We start from the raw sequence: 19,310 nt of genomic DNA, 5'->3' as shown, positions 1-19,310 counted from the left end.
GCACTTATATACGTGGCACTTATATACGTGGCACTTATACGTGGCACTTATATACGTGGCACTTAAATACGTGGCCACTGAAATATCGTGGCACTTATATATGTATATACGTATATAGTATATAAACGTATTTCAGTGCCACGTTTTTCAGTGCCACGTATTTCAGGTTAGGGGTAGGGTTAGGGGTAGGGTTAGGGTTTTTTGGTTTTTTCTTGTTTTCCTGTGTTTTTCTATAAAAACGCATGCGTCTAAAAAACGCATGCATTTTACCGCGTTTACATGCGTTTTTTCACACATGCTTTTTTTTATAAAACGCATGCAGATAAAAACGCAAGTGTGAAACCAGCCTTACCCTTGGGAAAATAAAAACGTGGGGGCTAAAATATAATTTTCGTGGAAAAAAATATATTTTTTATTTTCGCGGCTCTGCGTTATAAACTGTAGTGAAACACTTGTTGGTTCAAAGTGCTCACCACACATCTAGATAAGTTCTGTGGGGGGTCTAGTTTCCAATATGGGGTCACTTGTGGGGGGTTTGTACTGTTTGGGTACATCAGGGGCTCTGCAAATGCAACATGACACCTGCAGACCAATCCATCTAAGTCTGCATTTCAAATGGCGCTCCTTCCCTTCCGAGCTCTGCCGTGCGCCCAAACAGTGATTCCTCCCACATATGGGGTATCTGTGTACTCAGGACAAATTGGACAACAACTTTTGTGGTCCAATTTCTCCTGTTACCCTTGGGAAAATAAAAACGTGGGGGCTAAAATATAATTTTCGTGGAAAAAAAAATATTTTTTATTTTCACGGCTCTGCGTTATAAACTGTAGTGAAACACTTGTTGGTTCAAAGTTCTCACAACACATCTAGATAAGTTCCTTAGGGCGTCTTCTTTCCAAAATGGTGTCACTTGTGGGGGTTTCCACTGTAAGGCCCAAACGGTGGTTCCCCCCCATATATGGGGTATCAGCGTACTCAGGACAAATTGGACAATAACTTTTGTGGTCCAATTTCTCCTGTTACCCTTGGGGAAAAAAAAATTGCAGGCTAAAACATCATTTTGTGGAAAGAAAAAATGATTTTTTAATTTTCACAGCGCTACATTCTAAACTTTAGTGAAACAATTGGGGGTTAAAAGTGCTCACCACACATCTAGATAAGTTCCTTAGGGCGTCTTCTTTCCAAAATGGTGTCACTTGTGGGGGTTTCCACTGTTTAGGCACATCAGGGGCTCTCCAAACACGACATGGGTTCCGATCTCAATTCCAGCCAATTTTGCATTGAAAAGTCAAATGGCGCTCCTTCCCTTCCGAGCTCTGCCATGCGCCCAAACAGTGGTTTATCCCCATATATGAAGTATCAGCGTACTCAGGACAAATTGCACAACAACTTTTGAGGTCCAATTTATCCTGCTACCCTTGGGAAAATAAAAAATTTGGGGCAAAAAGATCATTTTTTGTGAAAATTAATATTAATTTTTTTTATGGCTCTACATTATAAACTTCTGTGAAGCACTTGGAGGTTCAAAGTGCTCACCACACATCTAGATTAGTTCCTTAGAGGGTCTACTTTCCAAAATGGTGTCACTTGTGGGGGTTTCCACTGTTTAGGTACATCAGGGGCTCTCCAAACACGACATGGGTTCCGATCTCAATTTTCGCCAATTTTGCATTGAAAAGTCCCTTCCGAGCTCTGCCATGTGCCCAATCAATGGTTTACCCCAACATGTGGGGTATCGGCGTACTCAGGACAAATTGTACAACGACTTTTTTGGTCCAATTTCTCCTGTTACCCTTGGTAAAATAAAACAAATTGGATCTGAAGTAAAAATTTTGTGAAAAAAAAGTTAAATGTTCAATTTTTTTTAAACATTCCAAAAATTCCTGTGAAGCACCTGAAGGGTTAATAAACTTTTTGAATGTGGTTTTGAGCACCTTGAGGGGTGCAGTTTTTAGAATGGTGTCACTTTTGGGCATTTTCTGTCATATAGACCCCTCAAAGTCACTTCAAGTGTGAGGTGGTCCGTAAAAAAAATGGTTTTGCAAATTTTGTTGCAAAAATGAGAAATCGCTGGTCAACTTTTAACCCTTATAACTCCCTAACAAAAAAAAAAATTATGTTTCCAAAATTGTGCTGATGTAAAGCAGACATGTGGGAAATGTTGTTTATTAACTATATTATGTGATATAACTCTCTAATTTAAGGGCATAAAAACAAAAAATTTGAAAATTGCTAAATTTTCATAATTTTTGACAAATTTCTGTTTTTTTCACAAATAAATGCAAGTCATATCGAAGAAATTTTACCACTATCATAAAGTACAATATGTCATGAGAAAACAATCTCAGAATCACCAGGATCCGTTGAAGCGTTTCAGAGTTATGACCTCATAAAGTGACAGTGGTCAGAATTGTAAAAATTGGCCGTGTCACTTAGGTGAAAACAGGCTTTGGGGTGAAGGGGTTAAAGAATAATACAGGAGGACATTAGTTAGGGGGGTGGGAAGTGTGATGAGTCCATAGATAAGCCAAGGTAATCCAATTAGGCATTTTCCTACAAATGGAGAGGTGGTGGGAATAATGTTCTTAGTTATCTGGAGTCCATCTGGTGGAGGTGTGAATTGTGTCCATGTAGAGACTCATAAATCCAGGTGTTAAATTGAGTCCTAGTGTCAATTAATTAAACATCTTCATTAGTTTGTATTCCCAAACTTTTCTTTCCCTGTGGTCCTTAAAATGACCTTTTAGTATTAAGACTTTTAAATCTGTCATACTGTATCCAGGTCCAGAGAAATGTTTTCCCACCGGTGTGTCCACTTCATTCCTGATTGTGTGTCCTAGTTTGTAGTCTTAGTTTCCCCAATATAAACACTTCCCACCCCCTAACTAATGTCCCCCGTAGTATTCTTACAATGTTGTGCTTGTTTCTTATTAATCTATTTGTAATCTTGCCTGAAGAAGGAGCCGCTGTGCTCTGAAAGCTGCAAACATTATGTTCTGATTAGCCAATAAAGGTGTCGCTCCTAGAATACTTCTGTCATCATTGGGCAGACAAGTATTCACATCGGTTGTTCTGCCTAACACGGTACCACAATACAATTTGTCATTGTACATCCAGAGCGTTATAAGAGACTCATTGCCAGTTATCGCAAATGCTTCAATTCAGTTGTTGCCGCTAAGGGCAGCCCCACCAGTTATTAGTAACTGCAGTTTGTGATCTACTCCTCTCTGGTCAGACCTCACCTGACAACAACAAACTGGAGCAAGTTCAGAGAAGAGCGACCAGAATGGTGACCGCTCTGCAAACCATGTCCTATGAGGAACGGTTACAGGATCTGGGAATGTTTAGCTGCTAAAGAAGACTGAGAGGAGACTTAATAGCCGTCTACAAATATCTCAAGGGCCGTCACATTGTAGAAGGATCATCTTTATTCTCATTTGCACAAGGAAAGACTAGAAGCAATGGGATGAAACTGAAAGGGAGGAGACAGATTAGATATTAGGAAAAACTTTCAGTGTGATCAGTGAGTGGAACAGGCGGCCACGAGAGGCGGTGAGTTCTCCTTCAATGGAAGTCTTCACACAGAGGCTGGACAGACATCTGTCTGGGATGATTTAGTGAATTCTGCTTTGAGCCGGGGGTTGGACCAGATGACCCACGAGGTCCCTTCCAACTCTACCATTCTATGATTCTATGATACTTGTGTTATCTTTCTCTAATATTTACATTTGTTTGGTGATCGGAAACATTTAAGTGTGACAAACGAGCAAAAGAATAGGAAATCAGAAAACAAACACTTTTTCACACCACTGTGTATATAAGGAGCACCCCCTACTAGTGGCCGAATATATCCATAGAGGGAGAGCTCTCTCTAGTGGTGGCCGTATACATCTGTATACAGGGAGCTCCCCCTAGTGGTGGCCATATACATCTATATACAACAGGGAGCTCCCCCTAGTGGTGGCAGTATACATCTATATACAGGGAACTCCCCCTAGTGGTGGCCATATACATCCATATACAGGGAGCTCCCCCTAGTGGTGGCTGTATACATCCATATACAGGGAGCTCCCCCTAGTGGTGGCCATATACATCCATATACAGGGAGCTCCCCCTAGTGGTGGCCATATACATCTATATACAGGGAGCTCCCCCTAGTGGTGGCCATATACATCTATATACAACAGGGAGCTCCCCCTAGTGGTGGCTGTATACATCTATATACAACAGGGAGCTCCCCCTAGTGGTGGCCATATACATCCATATACAGGGAGCTCCCCCTAGTGGTGGCTGTATACATCTATATACAGGGAGCTCCCCCTAGTGGTGGCCGTATACATCTATATACAGGGAGCTCCCCCTAGTGGTGGCCGTATACATCCATTCACAGGGAGCTCCCCCTAGTGTTGGCCATATACATTAATATACAGAGAGCTCCCCCTAGTGGTGGCCATATACATCTATATACAGGGAGCTCCCTCTAGTTGTGGCCATATACATCTATATACAGGGAGCTCCCCCTAGTGGTGGCCATATACATCCATATACAGGGAGCTCCCCCTAGTGGTGGCTGTATACATCTATATACAGGGAGCTCCCTCTAGTTGTGGCCATATACATCCATTTATAGGGAACTCTCCCTAGTGGTGGCCATATACATCTATATACAACAGGGAGCTCCCCCTAGTGGTTGCCGTATACATCCATATACAGGGACCTCCCCCTAGTGGTGGCTGTATACATCTATATACAACAGGGAGCTCCCCCTAGTGGTGGCAGTATACATCCATATACAGGGAGCTCCCCCTAGTGGTTGCCGTATACATCCATATACAGGGAGCTCCCCCTAGTGGTGGCAGTATACATCCATATACAGGGAGCTCCCCCTAGTGGTGGCCGTATACATCCATATACAGGGAGCTCCCCCTAGTGGTTGCCGTATACATCCATATACAGGGAGCTCCCCCTAGTGGTGGCTGTATACATCTATATACAACAGGGAGCTCCCCCTAGTGGTGGCAGTATACATCCATATACAGGGAGCTCCCCCTAGTGGTTGCCGTATACATCTATATACAGGGAGCTCCCCCTAGTGGTGGCCATATACATCCATATACAGGGACCTCCCCCTAGTGGTGGCCGTATACATCCATATACAGGAAGCTCCCCCTACTGGTGGCCATATACATCCATTCACAGGGAGCTCCCCCTAGTGGTGGCCGTATGTATATATATAATTGTCTAAGGGTTTTTCCGTCTGTCTGTCTGTCCTGGAAATCCCACGTCTCTGATTGGTCGAGGCCACCAGGCCTCGATCAATCAGCGACGGGCACAGCATGGCGACGATGATGTCATAAATGTTGCCTCGACCAATCAGCGACGGGAACAGTCTGCCACGAATTCGCCTCGACCAATCAGCGACGGGCACAGTATTGATGTAGATGTCATAATGGTTACCATGGCGACGATGATGTCATAAAGGTTGCCTCGACCAATCAGCGATGGGCACAGTCTGCCGCGAATTCTGGAATCATCATTGTCCATATACTACGGGGACATGCATATTCTAGAATACCCGATGCATTAGAATCGGGCCACAGTCTAGTACATCTATATACAGGGAGCTCCCCCTAGTGGTGGCCATATACATCCATTCACAGGGAGCTCCCCCTAGTGGTGGCCATGTACATCCATATACAGGGAGCTCCCCCTAGTGGTGGCCGTATACATCCATATATAGGGAGCTCCCCCTAGTGGTGGCCATATACATCTATATACAGGGAGCTCCCCCTAGTGGTGGCCATATACATCCATATACAGGGAGCTCCCCCTAGTGGGGGCCATATACATCTATATACAGGGAGCTCCCCCTAGTGGTGGCAGTATACATCCATATACAGGGAGCTCCCCCTAGTGGTGGCCGTATACATCCATATATAGGGAGCTCCCCCTAGTGGTGGCCATATACATCTATATACAGGGAGCTCCCCCTAGTGGTGGCCATATACATCCATATACAGGGAGCTCCCCCTAGTGGGGGCCATATACATCTATATACAGGGAGCTCCCCCTAGTGGTGGCTGTATACATCTATATACAGGGAGCTCCCCCTAGTGGTGGCCGTATACATCTATATACAGGGAGCTCCCCCTAGTGGTGGCCGTATACATCCATATACAGGGAGCTCCCCCTAGTGGTGGCTGTATACATCTATATACAACAGGGAGCTCCCCCTAGTGGTGGCAGTATACATCCATATACAGGGAGCTCCCCCTAGTGGTTGCCGTATACATCTATATACAGGGAGCTCCCCCTAGTGGTGGCCATATACATCCATATACAGGGACCTCCCCCTAGTGGTGGCCGTATACATCCATATACAGGAAGCTCCCCCTACTGGTGGCCATATACATCCATTCACAGGGAGCTCCCCCTAGTGGTGGCCGTATGTATATATATAATTGTCTAAGGGTTTTTCCGTCTGTCTGTCTGTCCTGGAAATCCCACGTCTCTGATTGGTCGAGGCCACCAGGCCTCGATCAATCAGCGACGGGCACAGCATGGCGACGATGATGTCATAAATGTTGCCTCGACCAATCAGCGACGGGAACAGTCTGCCACGAATTCGCCTCGACCAATCAGCGACGGGCACAGTATTGATGTAGATGTCATAATGGTTACCATGGCGACGATGATGTCATAAAGGTTGCCTCGACCAATCAGCGATGGGCACAGTCTGCCGCGAATTCTGGAATCATCATTGTCCATATACTACGGGGACATGCATATTCTAGAATACCCGATGCATTAGAATCGGGCCACAGTCTAGTACATCTATATACAGGGAGCTCCCCCTAGTGGTGGCCATATACATCCATTCACAGGGAGCTCCCCCTAGTGGTGGCCATGTACATCCATATACAGGGAGCTCCCCCTAGTGGTGGCCGTATACATCCATATATAGGGAGCTCCCCCTAGTGGTGGCCATATACATCTATATACAGGGAGCTCCCCCTAGTGGTGGCCATATACATCCATATACAGGGAGCTCCCCCTAGTGGGGGCCATATACATCTATATACAGGGAGCTCCCCCTAGTGGTGGCAGTATACATCCATATACAGGGAGCTCCCCCTAGTGGTGGCCGTATACATCCATATATAGGGAGCTCCCCCTAGTGGTGGCCATATACATCTATATACAGGGAGCTCCCCCTAGTGGTGGCCATATACATCCATATACAGGGAGCTCCCCCTAGTGGGGGCCATATACATCTATATACAGGGAGCTCCCCCTAGTGGTGGCTGTATACATCTATATACAGGGAGCTCCCCCTAGTGGTGGCCGTATACATCTATATACAGGGAGCTCCCCCTAGTGGTGGCCGTATACATCCATTCACAGGGAGCTCCCCCTAGTGTTGGCCATATACATTAATATACAGAGAACTCCCCCTAGTGGTGGCCTGTCATGTTCCCAATGGCAGGGAATTAACAAAAGAACACGGGCAAAAACAGGACGAGCTCTAGGGTGATGGAACCTGAGCTGACCGCGATCCTGAACCTCAACACACAACTAGCAGCAGCCGGGGAACATTCCTGGGGGGGCTCTAGACGTCTCGCGCCAGCCGGAGATCTAGCTTCCCCTATCAGAAGAATCACAGACCTCTCTTGCCTCCAGAGAAATATTCCCACAGAAATAGCAGCCCCCCACATGTAATGACGGTGAAATGAGAGGAAGGCACAAACGTAGTTATGAAAACAGATTCAGCAAAATGAGGCCCGCTAAAGCTAGATAGCAGAGGATACAAAAGGTGAACTGCGCGGTCAGCTTAAAACCCTTCAAAATACCATCCTGAAATTACTTGAACTCATGTGCCAACTCATGGTACATGAGTGGTAATTTCAGCCCACTAGAGCAACCAGCAGCAGAGATTTACATATCTGCAAGCTGGACTAAAAACATGAAAGCAAACATGAAACAGGGAAATCCAGACTTAGCTTGTCCTGTAGGCTTTAGGAGCAGGTAGCAAAGGTAACAGAGACACACTGATACATTGATAGCCGGCGAGGGAATGACAGAGAAGCCAGGTTAAATAGGAACTCCCACTTCCTGATGGAACAGGTGGATGCCAGAGACCGTAGGGAACGCAAGTCACCCAGTACCATCTGCAGCCACCAGAGGGAGCCCAAAAACAGAATTCACAACAGTACCCCCCCCTTGAGGAGGGGTCACCGAACCCTCACGAGAACCACCAGGGCGATCAGGATGAGTCCTATGGAAGGCACGGACTAAATCAGTGGCATGAACATCAGAGGCGACTACCCAAGAATTATCCTCCTGACCATAACCCTTCCACTTAACCAAATATTGGAGTCTCCGTCTGGAAACACGAGAATCCAAGATCTTCTCAACAACATACTCCAATTCACCCTCCACCAGCACCGGAGCAGGAGGCTCCACCGAAGGAACAACCGGTACCTCATACCTCCGCAATAACGACCGATGGAAGACGTTATGGATAGCAAACGATGCTGGGAGGTCCAAACGAAAAGATACAGGGTTAAGAATCTCCAAGATCTTATAAGGACCGATAAACCGAGGCTTAAACTTAGGAGAGGAGACCTTCATAGGAACAAAACGAGAAGACAACCATACCAAGTCCCCAACACGAAGTCGAGGACCCGCACGACGACGGCGATTAGCGAACTGCTGAGTCTTCTCCTGGGACAACTTCAAATTGTCCACCACATGACTCCAAATCTGGTGCAGCCTATCCACCACCATGTCCACTCCAGGACAATCAGAAGTCTCAACCTGACCAGAGGAAAAACGAGGATGAAACCCCGAATTACAAAAGAAAGGCGAAACCAAGGTAGCAGAGCTAGCCCGATTATTGAGGGCAAATTCAGCCAGGGGCAAAAAGGCAACCCAGTCGTCCTGATCAGCAGACACAAAACACCTTAAATAAGTTTCCAAGGTCTGATTAGTTCGTTCCGTCTGGCCATTCGTCTGAGGATGGAATGCAGACGAAAAAGACAATTCAATGCCCATCCTAGCACAGAACGCCCGCCAAAATCTAGACACAAACTGGGATCCCCTGTCAGAAACGATGTTTTCCGGAATCCCATGCAAACGAACCACGTTCTGAAAAAACAGAGGGACCAACTCAGAGGAGGAAGGCAACTTAGGCAAGGGTACCAGATGAACCATTTTAGAAAAACGGTCACACACAACCCAGATGACGGACATTTTCTGAGAGACAGGGAGATCTGAAATAAAGTCCATGGAAATGTGCGTCCAAGGCCTCTTCGGGATAGGCAAAGATAACAACAGTCCACTGGCCCGAGAACAGCAAGGCTTAGCCCGAGCACAAACCTCACAAGACTGCACAAAAGAACGCACATCCCTTGACAAAGAAGGCCACCAAAAGGACCTGGCCACCAAGTCTCTAGTACCAAATATTCCAGGGTGGCCCGCCAACGCAGAAGAATGGACCTCAGAGATGACTTTACTGGTCCAATCATCCGGAACAAACAGTCTTTCAGGCGGACAACGATCAGGTCTATCCGCCTGAAACTCCTGCAAAGCACGACGCAAGTCTGGGGAGACAGCAGATAATATCACCCCATCCTTAAGGATACCAGTGGGCTCAGAATCTCCAGGGGAGTCAGGCGCAAAACTCCTAGAAAGAGCATCCGCCTTAACATTCTTTGAACCTGGCAGGTATGAGACCACAAAATTGAAACGGGAGAAAAACAACGCCCAACGAGCCTGTCTAGGATTCAGACGCCTGGCAGACTCAAGGTAAATCAGATTCTTGTGATCAGTCAAGACCACCACACGATGTTTAGCACCCTCCAGCCAATGACGCCACTCCTCAAATGCCCACTTCATGGCCAAAAGCTCCCGATTACCAACATCATAATTCCGCTCGGCGGGTGAAAATTTTCTAGAAAAGTACGCACATGGCCTCATCACCGAGCCATCGGAACTTCTCTGCGACAAAACCGCCCCCGCACCAATCTCGGAAGCATCAACCTCAACCTGAAAAGGAAGTGAAACATCTGGCTGGCACAACACAGGAGCAGAAGAAAACCGGCGCTTAAGTTCCCGAAAGGCCTCCGCAGCCGCAGGAGACCAATCAGTAACATCAGCACCCTTCTTAGTCAAATCAGTCAAAGGTTTAACCACACTAGAAAAATTAGTTATGAAGCGACGGTAGAAATCAGCAAAGCCCAAGAATTTCTGAAGACTCTTAAGAGAAGTAGGTTGCGTCCAGTCACAAATAGCCTGAACCTTGACAGGATCCATCTCAATAGTAGAAGGGGAAAAGATGTACCCCAAAAAAGAAATCTTCTGGACCCCAAAAAGACATTTTGAGCCCTTTACAAACAAAGAATTGGCCCGCAAAATCTGAAATACCTTCCTGACCTGTTGGACATGGGACTCCCAATCATCAGAAAAAATCAAAACATCATCCAAATACACAATCATAAATTTATCCAGATATTCACGGAAAATATTGTGCATAAAGGACTGGAAGACTGAAGGAGCATTAGAAAGTCCAAAAGGCATTACCAAATACTCAAAATGGCCCTCAGGCGTATTAAATGCGGTTTTCCACTCATCCCCTTGCTTTATTCGCACAAGATTATACGCACCGCGAAGATCTATCTTAGTGAACCACCTAGCCCCCTTAATGCGAGCAAACAAATCAGTCAATAATGGCAAAGGATACTGATATTTGACTGTAATTTTATTCAAAAGACGATAATCTATACAAGGCCTCAGGGAACCATCTTTTTTGGCCACAAAAAAAAAACCTGCTCCTAAAGGGGATGAAGATGGACGAATATGTCCCTTTTCCAAGGACTCCTTAATATAATTCCGCATAGCAGTATGCTCTGGCACTGACAGATTAAATAAACGACCCTTAGGGAACTTACTGCCAGGAATTAATTCTATAGCACAGTCACAATCCCTATGAGGAGGGAGCGAATTGAGCTTAGGCTCCTCAAAAACATCTCGATAGTCAGACAAAAACGCAGGGACCTCAGAAGGAGTAGATGAAGCGATAGAAATCAGAGGTGCATCATCATGAACCCCCTGACATCCCCAGCTTAGCACAGACATTGTTTTCCAGTCAAGGACTGGGTTATGAGTTTGCAACCATGGCAATCCCAGCACCAACACATCATGTAAATTATACAGTACAAGGAAGCGAATCACCTCCTGATGAACGGGAGTCATGCGCATGGTCACTTGTGTCCAATACTGCGGTTTATTCATAGCCAATGGTGTAGAGTCAATTCCCTTCAGAGGAATAGGAACTTCCAGAGGCTCCAGACTAAAACCGCAGCGTTTGGCAAATGACCAATCCATAAGACTCAGGGCAGCGCCCGAATCCACATAGGCATCAACGGAAATGGAAGACAGTGAAAAAATCAGAGTCACAGACAAAATGAACTTAGACTGCAGAGTACCAATGGCAAAAGATTTATCAACCTTTTTTGTGCGTTTAGAGCATGCTGATATAACATGAGCTGAATCACCACAATAAAAACACAATCCATTTTTCCGTCTATAGTTTTGCCGTTCGCTTCTGGACAGAATTCTATTACATTGCATAGTGTCAGGTGCCTGTTCAGTAGACACTGCCAACTGGTGCACAGGTTTGCGCTCCCGTAAACGCCGATCAATCTGAATAGCCATAGTCATAGACTCATTCAGACCTGTAGGCGCAGGGAACCCCACCATAACATCTTTTATTGCCTCAGAAAGGCCCTCTCTGAAATTGGCAGCCAAGGCGCACTCATTCCACTGAGTAAGTACTGACCATTTCCGAAATTTCTGACAATATATTTCTGCTTCATCTTGCCCCTGAGAGAGAGCTAATAAAGCTTTTTCAGCCTGAATCTCTAAGTTAGGTTCCTCATAGAGCAAACCCAATGCCAGAAAAAACGCATCCACACTGAGCAACGCAGCATCCCCTGGTGCCAATGCAAATGCCCAATTCTGAGGGTCGCCCCGCAGGAAAGATATTACAATCTTAACCTGCTGAGCAGGGTCTCCAGAGGAGCGAGATTTCAAAGACAGAAACAATTTGCAATTGTTCCTGAAATTCAGGAAACTAGATCTATCCCCAGAAAAAAACTCTGGGGTAGGAATTCTAGGTTCAGACACAGGAGCATGTACAACAAAATCTTGTATATTTTGCACCTTAGCAGCAAGATTATTCAGGCTGGAAGCCAAACTCTGGACGTCCATGTTAAACAGCCGAGGTCAGAGCCATTCAAGGATTAAGAGGAGGAAAGAAGCAGCAGGCTGCAATTATGGCTAGGCAGCACACTCTGAGTAAGAGAGAGGGAAAAAAAAAAAAACAAGGTTCCTCAGACTTCTTTTCCTCCTTCTTCAGCCAATACAATTAACACTTTGTGGGCCGGCTATACTGTCATGTTCCCAATGGCAGCGAATTAACAAAAGAACACGGGCAAAAACAGGACGAGCTCTAGGGTGATGGAACCTGAGCTGACCGCGATCCTGAACCTCAACACACAACTAGCAGCAGCCGGGGAACGTTCCTGGGGGGGCTCTAGACGTCTCGCGCCAGCCGGAGATCTAGCTTCCCCTATCAGAAGAATCACAGACCTATCTTGCCTCCAGAGAAATATTCCCACAGAAATAGCAGCCCCCCACATATAATGACGGTGAAATGAGAGGAAGGCACAAACGTAGTTATGAAAACAGATTCAGCAAAATGAGGCCCGCTTAAGCTAGATAGCAGAGGATACAAAAGAAGAACTGCGCGGTCAGCTTAAAACCCTTCAAAATACCATCCTGAAATTACTTGAACTCATGTGCCAACTCATGGTACATGAGTGGTAATTTCAGCCCACCAGAGCAACCAGCAGCAGAGAATTACATATCTGCAAGCTGGACTAAAAACATGAGAGCAAACATGAAACAGGGAAATCCAGACTTAGCTTGTCCTGTAGACTTTAGGAGCAGGTAGCAAAGGTAACAGAGACACACTGATACATTGATAGCCGGCGAGGGAATGACAGAGAAGCCAGGTTAAATAGGAACTCCCACTTCCTGATGGAACAGGTGGATGCCAGAGACCGTAGGGAACGCAAGTCACCCAGTACCATCTGCAGCCACCAGAGGGAGCCCAAAAACAGAATTCACAACAGTGGCCATATACATCCATATACAGGGAGCTCCCCCTAGTGGTGGCAGTATACATCTATACACAGGGAGCTTCCCCTAGCGGTGACCGTATACATCCATATACAGGGAGTCCCCCTAGTGGTGGCCGTATACATCCATATACAGGGAGCTCCCCCTAGTGGTGGCCGTATACATCCATATATAGGGAGCTCCCCCTAGTGGTGGCCGTATACATCTATATACAGGGAGCTTCCCTAGTGGTGGCCATATACATTAATATACAGGGACCTCCCCCTAGTGGTGGCCATATACATCCATACACAGGGAGCTCCCCTAGTGGTGGCCGCATACATCTATATACAGGGAGCTCCCCCTAGTGGTGGCCATATACATCCATTCACAGGGAGCTCCCCCTAGTGGTGGCCATATACATCCATATACAGGGAGCTCCCCCTAGTGGTGGCCATATACATCCATATACAGGGAGCTCCCCCTAGTGGTGGCCGTATACATCCATATACAGGGAGCTCCCCCTAGTGGTGGCAGTATACATCCATATACAGGGAGCTCCCCCTAGTGGTGGCTGTATACATCTATATACAGGGAGCTCCCCCTAGTGGTGGCAGTATACATCCATATATAGGGAGCTCCCCCTAGTGGTGGCCATATACATCCATATACAGGGAGCTCCCCCTAGTGGTGGCTGTATACATCTATATACAGGGAGCTCCCCCTAGTGGTGGCCGTATACATCCATATACAGGGAGCTCCCCCTAGTGGTGGCAGTATACATCCATATACAGGGAGCTCCCCCTAGTGGTGGCCGTATACATCCATATATAGGGAGCTCCCCCTAGTGGTGGCTGTATACATCCATATACAGGGAGCGCTTCCTAGTGGTGGCCGTATACATCCATATACAGGGAGCTCCCCCTAGTGGTGGCAGTATACATCCATATACAGGGAGCTCCCTCTAGTTGTGGCCATATACATCCATATACAGGGAGCTCCCCCTAGTGGTGACCGTATACATCTATATACAGGGAGCTCCCCCTAATGGTGGCTGTATACATCCATATACAGGGAGCTCCCCCTAGTGGTGGCCATATACATCCATATACAGGGAGCTCCCCCTAGTGGTGGCCATATACATCCATATACAGGGAGCTCCCCTTAGTGGTGGCCGTATACACCCATATACAGGGAGCTCCCCCTAGTGGTGGCTGTATACCTCCATATACAGGGAGCTCCCCCTAGTGGTGGCTGTATACATCTATATACAGGGAGCTCCCCCTAGTGGTGGCAGTATACATCCATATACAGGGAGCTCCCCCTAGTGGTGGCTGTATACATCCATATACAGGGAGCGCTTCCTAGTGGTGGCCGTATACATCCATATACAGGGAGCTCCCCCTAGTGGTGGCAGTATACATCCATATACAGGGAGCTCCCTCTAGTTGTGGCCATATACATCCATATACAGGGAGCTCCCCCTAGTGGTGACCGTATACATCTATATACAGGGAGCTCCCCCTAATGGTGGCTGTATACATCCATATACAGGGAGCTCCCCCTAGTGGTGGCCATATACATCCATATACAGGGAGCTCCCCCTAGTGGTGGCCATATACATCCATATACAGGGAGCTCCCCTTAGTGGTGGCCGTATACACCCATATACAGGGAGCTCCCCCTAGTGGTGGCTGTATACCTCCATATACAGGGAGCTCCCCCTAGTGGTGGCTGTATACATCTATATACAGGGAGCTCCCCCTAGTGGTGGCTATATACACCCATATACAGGGAGCTCCCCCTAGTGGTGGCTGTATACCTCCATATACAGGGAGCTCCCCCTAGTGGTGGCCGTATACATCCATATAGTGGTGGCTGCTCACATTAATATGCAGCTCTAGGGTTAAGGTGGTTTGTGTGTGCAAATCACTGGAGAATTGCAGCTGTGGGTGTGATTGGAGCACAGGATGTGATTCTCAGAGGAGGGTCTCCGTGTGATGGGGGCTGCAGTCTTATGTGGCATTTACCTGTTGATATGATGCAGGGCGGCCATGTAGTGGGGGACGTTCATCAGGAGCCTCCGGCTCAGCAGATCTCTCCTCCTGAGAAAACAAATCCTTCTCACACTGCGCTGCCACCTGCACACAGAGAAGGCAAAATGTCAGTGACTCCTGTATCGGGGGCTGGAGATGAGGACCCCGGATTCTAAACAAGGAGGACGCTGAAATCCTCTGTGCTGCTATTACACGAGTACATAATCCAGCCATGCTCCGCTATACACCATAATCCCTCCCTGAAATCCTCTGTGCTGCTATTACACGAGTACATAATCCAGCCATGCTCCACTATACACCATAATCCCTCCCTGAAATCCTCTGTGCTGCTATTACACATGTACATAATCCAGCCATGCTCCATTATACACCATAATCCCTCCCTGAAATCCTCTGTGCTGCTATTACACGAGTACATAATCCAGCCATGCTCCACTATACACCATAATCCCTCCCTGAAATCCTCTGTGCTGCTATTACACATGTACATAATCCAGCCATGCTCCGCTATACACCATAATCCCTCCCTGAAATCCTCTGTGCTGCTATTACAAGAGTACATAATCCAGCCATGCTCCGCTATACTCCATAATCCCTCCCTGAAATCCTCTGTGCTGCTATTACACGAGTACATGATCCAGCCATGCTCCGCTATACACCATAATCCCTCCCTGAAATCCTCTGTGCTGCTATTACACGAGTACATAATCCAGCCATGCTCCGCTATACACCATAATCCCTCCCTGAAATCCTCTGTGCTGCTATTACATGAGTACATAATCCAGCCATGCTCCGCTATACTCCATAATCCCTCCCTGAAATCCTCTGTGCTGCTATTACACGAGTACATAATCCAGCCATGCTCCGCTATACTCCATAATCCCTCCCTGAAATCCTCTGTGCTGCTATTACATGAGTACATAATCCAGCCATGCTCCGCTATACTCCATAATCCCTCCCTGAAATCCTCTGTGCTGCTATTACATGAGTACATAATCCAGCCATGCTCCGCTATACTCCATAATCACTCCCTGAAATCCTCTGTGCTGCTATTACACATGTACATAATCCAGCCATGCTCCACTATACACCATAATCCCTCCCTGAAATCCTCTGTGCTGCTATTACACATGTACATAATCCAGCCATGCTCCATTATACACCATAATCCCTCCCTGAAATCCTCTGTGCTGCTATTACACGAGTACATAATCCAGCCATGCTCCGCTATACACCATAATCCCTCCCTGAAATCCTCTGTGCTGCTATTACATGAGTACATAATCCAGCCATGCTCCGCTATACTCCATAATCCCTCCCTGAAATCCTCTGTGCTGCTATTACACGAGTACATAATCCAGCCATGCTCCACTATACACCATAATCCCTCCCTGAAATCCTCTGTGCTGCTATTACACATGTACATAATCCAGCCATGCTCCGCTATACACCATAATCCCTCCCTGAAATCCTCCTTGCTGCTATTACACGAGTACATAATCCAGCCATGCTCCGCTATACACCATAATCCCTCCCTGAAATCCTCTGTGCTGCTATTACACATGTACATAATCCAGCCATGCTCCGCTATACACCATAATCCCTCCCTGAAATCCTCTGTGCTGCTATTACACATGTACATAATCCAGCCATGCTCCGCTATACACCATAATCCCTCCCTGAAATCCTCCTTGCTGCTATTACACGAGTACATAATCCAGCCATGCTCCACTATACACCATAATCCCTCCCTGAAATCCTCTGTGCTGCTATTACACGAGTACATAATCCAGCCATGCTCCACTATACACCATAATCCCTCCCTGAAATCCTCTGTGCTGCTATTACACATGTACATAATCCAGCCATGCTCCGCTATACACCATAATCCCTCCCTGAAATCCTCTGTGCTGCTATTACACATGTACATAATCCAGCCATGCTCCGCTATACACCATAATCCCTCCCTGAAATCCTCCTTGCTGCTATTACACGAGTACATAATCCAGCCATGCTCCGCTATACACCATAATCCCTCCCTGAAATCCTCTGTGCTGCTATTACACATGTACATAATCCAGCCATGCTCCGCTATACACCATAATCCCTCCCTGAAATCCTCTGTGCTGCTATTACAAGAGTACATAATCCAGCCATGCTCCACTATACACCATAATCCCTCCCTGAAATCCTCTGTGCTGCTATTACACATGTACATAATCCAGCCATGCTCCACTATACACCATAATCCCTCCCTGAAATCCTCTGTGCTGCTATTACATGAGTACATAATCCAGCCATGCTCCACTATACACCATAATCCCTCCCTGAAATCCTCTGTGCTGCTATTACACGAGTACATAATCCAGCCATGCTCCACTATACACCATAATCCCTCCCTGAAATCCTCTGTGCTGCTATTACACATGTACATAATCCAGCCATGCTCCACTATACACCATAATCCCTCCCTGAAATCCTCTGTGCTGCTATTACACGAGTACATAATCCAGCCATGCTCCACTATACACCATAATCCCTCCCTGAAATCCTCTGTGCTGCTATTACACATGTACATAATCCAGCCATGCTCCACTATACACCATAATCCCTCCCTGAAATCCTCTGTGCTGCTATTACACGAGTACATAATCCAGCCATGCTCCACTATACACCATAATCCCTCCCTGAAATCCTCTGTGCTGCTATTACACGAGTACATAATCCAGCCATGCTCCGCTATACACCATAATCCCTCCCTGAAATCCTCTGAGCTGCTATTACACATGTACATAATCCAGCCATGCTCCGCTATACACCATAATCCCTCCCTGAAATCCTCTGTGCTGCTATTACAAGAGTACATAATCCAGCCATGCTCCACTATACACCATAATCCCTCCCTGAAATCCTCTGTGCTGCTATTACACATGTACATAATCCAGCCATGCTCCACTATACACCATAATCCCTCCCTGAAATCCTCTGTGCTGCTATTACACATGTACATAATCCAGCCATGCTCCACTATACACCATAATCCCTCCCTGAAATCCTCTGTGCTGCTATTACACGAGTACATAATCCAGCCATGCTCCCACTATACACCATAATCCCTCCCTGAAATCCTCTGTGCTGCTATTACACGAGTACATAATCCAGCCATGCTGCACTATACACCATAATCCCTCCCTGAAATCCTCTGTGCTGCTATTACACATGTACATAATCCAGCCATGCTCCGCTATACACCATAATCCCTCCCTGAAATCCTCTGTGCTGCTATTACACATGTACATAATCCAGCCATGCTCCGCTATACACCATAATCCCTCCCTGAAATCCTCTGTGCTGCTATTACACATGTACATAATCCAGCCATGCTCCGCTATACACCATAATCCCTCCCTGAAATCCTCTGTGCTGCTATTACAAGAGTACATAATCCAGCCATGCTCCACTATACACCATAATCCCTCCCTGAAATCCTCTGTGCTGCTATTACACATGTACATAATCCAGCCATGCTCCACTATACACCATAATCCCTCCCTGAAATCCTCTGTGCTGCTATTACATGAGTACATAATCCAGCCATGCTCCACTATACACCATAATCCCTCCCTGAAATCCTCTGTGCTGCTATTACACATGTACATAATCCAGCCATGCTCCGCTATACACCATAATCCCTCCCTGAAATCCTCTGTGCTGCTATTACACGAGTACATAATCCAGCCATGCTCCACTATACACCATAATCCCTCCCTGAAATCCTCTGTGCTGCTATTACACATGTACATAATCCAGCCATGCTCCACTATACACCATAATCCCTCCCTGAAATCCTCTGTGCTGCTATTACACATGTACATAATCCAGCCATGCTCCACTATACACCATAATCCCTCCCTGAAATCCTCTGTGCTGCTATTACACGAGTACATAATCCAGCCATGCTCCCACTATACACCATAATCCCTCCCTGAAATCCTCTGTGCTGCTATTACACGAGTACATAATCCAGCCATGCTCCGCTATACACCATAATCCCTCCCTGAAATCCTCTGT

General features: G+C 46.6%; 1 protein-coding gene across 1 annotated transcript in view; it reads right to left on the bottom strand.

Moving 5' to 3' along the window:
* DNHD1 (dynein heavy chain domain 1) overlaps window positions 1-19,310 on the bottom strand; it is a 458,413-nt gene that overhangs the window by 353,098 nt on the left and 86,005 nt on the right. Inside the window, exon 5 of the mRNA XM_077299004.1 lies at window positions 15,213-15,323. Coding sequence (XP_077155119.1) covers window positions 15,213-15,323 — 111 coding nt within the window. The remainder of the gene's footprint in view (window positions 1-15,212; window positions 15,324-19,310) is intronic.

Source organism: Ranitomeya variabilis, chromosome 3, assembly GCF_051348905.1.
Source record: "Ranitomeya variabilis isolate aRanVar5 chromosome 3, aRanVar5.hap1, whole genome shotgun sequence".
Lineage (NCBI taxonomy): Eukaryota > Metazoa > Chordata > Amphibia > Anura > Dendrobatidae > Ranitomeya > Ranitomeya variabilis.
Note: the sequence above shows the minus strand (reverse complement) of the source record. Positions and strands in the feature narration are given on the sequence as shown.